This window comes from Coregonus clupeaformis, unplaced genomic scaffold (assembly GCF_020615455.1).
Source record: "Coregonus clupeaformis isolate EN_2021a unplaced genomic scaffold, ASM2061545v1 scaf0115, whole genome shotgun sequence".
Taxonomy (NCBI): domain Eukaryota; kingdom Metazoa; phylum Chordata; class Actinopteri; order Salmoniformes; family Salmonidae; genus Coregonus; species Coregonus clupeaformis.
The window spans coordinates 281,423-286,036 of record NW_025533570.1 but is presented as its reverse complement, the minus strand read 5'-3'; the positions used below and the strand labels follow the sequence as shown (position 1 = coordinate 286,036).

The following is a 4,614-nucleotide window of genomic DNA, read 5'->3' as shown; positions in this document are numbered from 1 at the left end:
TGATTTAGACCTGGGACACCAGGTGGGCGCAATGAATTATCAGGTAGAACAGAAAAGCAGCAGGCTCCGGACCTCATAGGGTCAGAGTTCAACGCCCCTGCCATAGACTATAAACTGTTCTTGTTTTTTCAAAGCATTGCTCTGAAATGTGTTTTTCCTGGATAAAAGACTGAAGACTGGCCATTTTGTTTTTCACATTCTTCGATTCTGTGTCCCGTGGCACCCACGCTGCGCCACCTTGTGGTCTGGTCTCCCTCCTCCCTGCCGTACTCAGCAGCACCACCTTGTTAGAAAATCCTGGTGAGGACCCTGCTATTCCCTATATAGTGCACTACTTTTGACCAGAGCCCTATAGAGAATAGGGTGCCTTTAGGGACGCAGTAAATATACAGTGGACAGTGAGGCTCAGGGAATTACCTGATCATGAAGAACCATGTCGTCCTCTGTTCTCTTTATTTTAATGTTGGGGACTGCCTTTATATACTGCGTGATGATGTAATAGCATTTCTCCGACTGTTTCACTGCATTTTTACTTATTTCACTAACAATGTTCTGGATACACTAAATGTCTTCTTTCAGATTCATATCTCCACTGCAACCATGTCTTAGCTGTCACTTACAATAAAAAAGTATTGTACGGTTTGTATTCCTAAACTTATTCATGCAAGTCACCCTTTCTTTCATATACAGAGAACGCTGAAATAGGTCTTGAATACAAACCATTGTCATCTAAAATCATATTCTGAGCAGTTGACGTGTGCTTCACCCCATCGTATGGGCATTGAGGGTTAGTTTTTCAGTGAATATGTCTTAGTTAGCCCTTTAAAGCGAGGTTGCCTTGGGTGTAAACAGCGAACAGATCAGTGATTCTGTATCTTACTATGGCAGGCATCCTCATCCACAATGCATTCTTCTTCCAGTCCATGTTCTGGGCAGGGATTCAGTGGTCTGGCCGAGGGTGGTGGGAGGCTGCTCTAATGCACCCTGGGGCTACGTCCCAAATGGCACCCTATTCCCTATAAAGTGCACTACTTTTGACCAGGGCCAATAAGGCTGTGGTCAAAAGTACTGCACTATTTAGGGAATAGGGTGCATTTGGGACCTTGCCTGGGTCTCTGGTATGGGCGTGGCTTGCTGTGTGTTGTAGTATTATGCAGGGAGGTTAATGAAAGGAATGTTTTGGGATGTGTGTGTTAGACAATGGAAACAGAGTTATCTTGCTGTGTCTGTCTTTGTGGGTGTGAATGACATGTAAATGTGGGTCTGTTTAACCACAGAGAACTCTGTTGTCAAAGCATTTTTTTGCATTGCGAAATAACATTATTTCTATTGAAAGTCGCTATTTGTATAATCAATGTTGACATTTTATGAAACATCTATGAAAATTGCATTAGTCACTTTAGTATACGAAAATAAGACTTTGTGGAGAACTGCAATGCTCGTTGATGCAATTGTCAGGGAAAAAGCTATTTACAAGTAGAACAATTTATGAATTTGCCTTTTGACACCTGAGATGGTCAGTGAGTCCTCTGAACTCTCCGGCCGTTTCTACTGGGCATGGTCACTACATGGTCACTACACGTCAGCCATATTGGAACTATTAGGGTGCAATGCTGCTGTGTCAGTGGGAACCGAGAGGAGGGAGCTCGTGCACGGTGTTGTGGAGAAACAGAAATGGAGAGGGAACCCCACACAGCTATACGGTTATAACGGGATTGTAACACATATTTGCAGGATAGGAGACCGGTTAACGGAAATAGTTGAGGTGGAGCTTCGATAGTAAAGATATACGTGAGTATAACGTGGCCTTATACATTTTTTAATGATGTGGAGGATATTAAATAACTTTAACGTTAGCCAGTTAGCATAGTAAGACACCAGTCATTGACAATGGGTTGCAGTGAGTCGGAGCTTTCAGTTAGCCTACTTTAATTAGCGTTTTTGGTGGAGAAAATACGGTTTCATTAGATGGCGAAAAGGGGAATATACCCTTTATGCACATGAATATGCATGTTTCTGCAAACAGTGGTGCAGTGTCCGAATCTCACGCCTAGGTGCAAGGTTCAGGGAACACAGAATGTCTTATTCAAATAGTGTGCAGCGAGTAGCTACATTTCATATACCCCGTGGTGAATAGGGAAATTATACAATGTTGCTAGTTCAAAACAAAAAAGTTGTTACAACATTGTTACAATGTTACAAATTTTAACAACTCATGGTTGTTTTGAGAGCTCGCTACATTGTATGCCATTGCATTATGTAGTTCTGTAGCCTGCTCAGCCCCAGTCAATCCGTATGCAATTGTTAATATTACCTTTGACTAATGTATACTTGCAGGGGAGCAGGGGAAGATTAGAGGAGCCCCTAGTATCCTCTGTATTTGACAAGCTGATGTAATTACACAAGTCGAATATGGACTGTTCCTTATTCCACTTGTGTATTAACAAAAAACTGCTCAACTCCATTAAAAAAACATGTATAATAACCATCATTGTGTTAGGAGGTTCACAGATATTGAGTTTTCTTCAGTTACTGTCACAGTGCAAACCGGAGAGGCTGCTCATAAACTGTAATGATTTTGTAATGAATCTTTTTTATTTAATTTTTATTTTTTACAATGAGTTGCATTGATTTGTTGACTCTGCATATGATTGCAGGCGAGCAGCATTATTTTATCTGCATTCCTGGATCATCTATTTGTTTAGTTTTGTTTCAATGATCAGTATCATTATTGCCATGCTTGCTGGTGTAACAAGTTCAAGCTAGTGTATAAAGGGAGGAGTTTGGAAGAGAGGAGGAGAGGCCAGGTGTGTTGGTAAGAGGGTGTCAGGTTATCAGCTCCGTAGCACTGACAGAAGTGCTTTGGGAAGTGATTTGCACCAGTTGGATATACTCTGTAAATGTAAACAGCCTACAAATATGCAGTTCTGGAATTTCCTGGCCTGTGGAAATGGAGGTAGGTGTACTATATTTATATCCATAATACAACTGACAGTTTGTGAGAAGCAGTGGTAGGCTTGTTTGGCTGAGAACTGAACGTGTGTCAGTCTCAAGAAGAGTGAGTCCGTGTGCCTGAGATAAGGGGAGGAATTTGCTCATGTCGTGGCCGTGCAAGCAGTTGCATGTGAAACGTCAGACAGGTCAAAGCCGTTTGCAACATTAATCTTATGTTACTAGTGGCATCAGGCATTCTTTTGTAGAGTACTGCCATTGTATGTAATCATACAGGGTATGGAGAGCAGGGTAACAATCTAAAGTGTTCAACCGTATGTTGTACTGAGTGGTCAACCCTCAGAAGAACCCATAGCATACCTTGTTTGTCAATGTTACCTGGTAAATTCCAGGACACTGAGGTATACCTCAGAGAATGTGCTGCTTCAGGGCAAGTCTTCTGGTATGAGTCATCTCTTCACATCTAATGGCTTGTAATAACCAGAAATATCAGCAGTTATAATGTGGGTATGAGTAATAGATAAGCCTATGCTTCTGCCCGTGATGATACTGGTACACACGGTGCAATAGGTACCATACACTAACTAACCCTATAGATGTGCTCATAGTGGAGTAGGCAAAATGCTGTGGATGAAACCACACAGGCAAAAACCTGGGTTTCTTTCACCTCAGTGTCATGACAACAATAGTCAGATCAACTGTAGTCAAATCAGTAGTCAAATCAATGAAGGCAGAGATTGTCAACAAATTGTCAGATAAATGTAAGCAGAGATTTTGTTGTGTACAAAATGTACCTTCTGATGTCGACCGCCCCTGCAGAGGGCGATCCAGCTGTTATGTATTGCATCACAATATTTTGAACAAATTCCAATCTCAGGCATAGACAAGCCTTCTGTTCAATTAGATTTGAGATGATCAGATGTTCACTGCCATTGTATGTAATTACATTACACAGATACAGGTTGATAATAAGTAGATGAATGAACAGGCTAGCCTTGCAATCTCAGTTTGCCTCAGGCAATCTCAGATCTTCAAATGCTCAACCTATCTATGTTGATTCATCAATGGAATTTGCATTAAACTGACTTGTCATGTTATTGTGTAAAAATCCAAATGTACACTTTTGCCATATTTGCCATCTGGTTGTAGTTAGTTCTTTCTCTCTCACACACTGTGTTGTGATGATAAGCCCTCAGTGGGGAAAAGAGACAATATGGCCTACTGTGCTTGCTAAACATCGACATGCATACCTACTGTACTCTACCTCACCTTCCAGAAGGCTTTTCAAGCTGCACGTATCAGGCAGAACCCAGATCAATGACAGGCATAATTCATTATGGAACCCTTTTTTAATATGATCCTTGGCAAGGTACACGCTGAGCAAAGGCTAGCGCTATCAAATATCTTGTCAAATGTTGTTGTTTTAACCAAGGTTTGGAGATCTGCTGTGTAAATCAGCCAACAGCGATTATAGGACGAGTGGATGGGGAGTTGAATTGTGTCTTCTGGGGGAAAGAAATGCCTGGAAAGCCCATCAACAGTGATTTATTCAAAACAGTTATGTAAAAGTGAATCTGTGTATTGAGACAACAAGGCTGTCAAGTGTAAAACACATTGTAATACAAGAAGGCAACATCTGGAAGCAAAAACATTTTATACTCT

General features: G+C 41.3%; 1 protein-coding gene across 2 annotated transcripts in view; it reads left to right on the top strand.

Moving 5' to 3' along the window:
* The first annotated feature begins 1,625 nt into the window (after positions 1-1,625).
* The window catches only part of LOC121543307 (focal adhesion kinase 1), a 162,139-nt gene continuing 159,150 nt past the window's right edge, over positions 1,626-4,614 (top strand). The window contains exon 1 of one of the 2 annotated variants that reach the window (XM_041853101.2): positions 1,626-1,791. Coding sequence is in view for 1 of the 2 variants with exons in the window: in XM_041853091.2 (XP_041709025.2) it covers positions 2,920-2,956 (37 nt within the window). In the remaining variant the exon portion in view is untranslated. Of the gene's footprint in view, positions 1,792-2,904; positions 2,957-4,614 lie in introns of those variants that run through there. The other variant, XM_041853091.2, reaches the window with a different exon arrangement.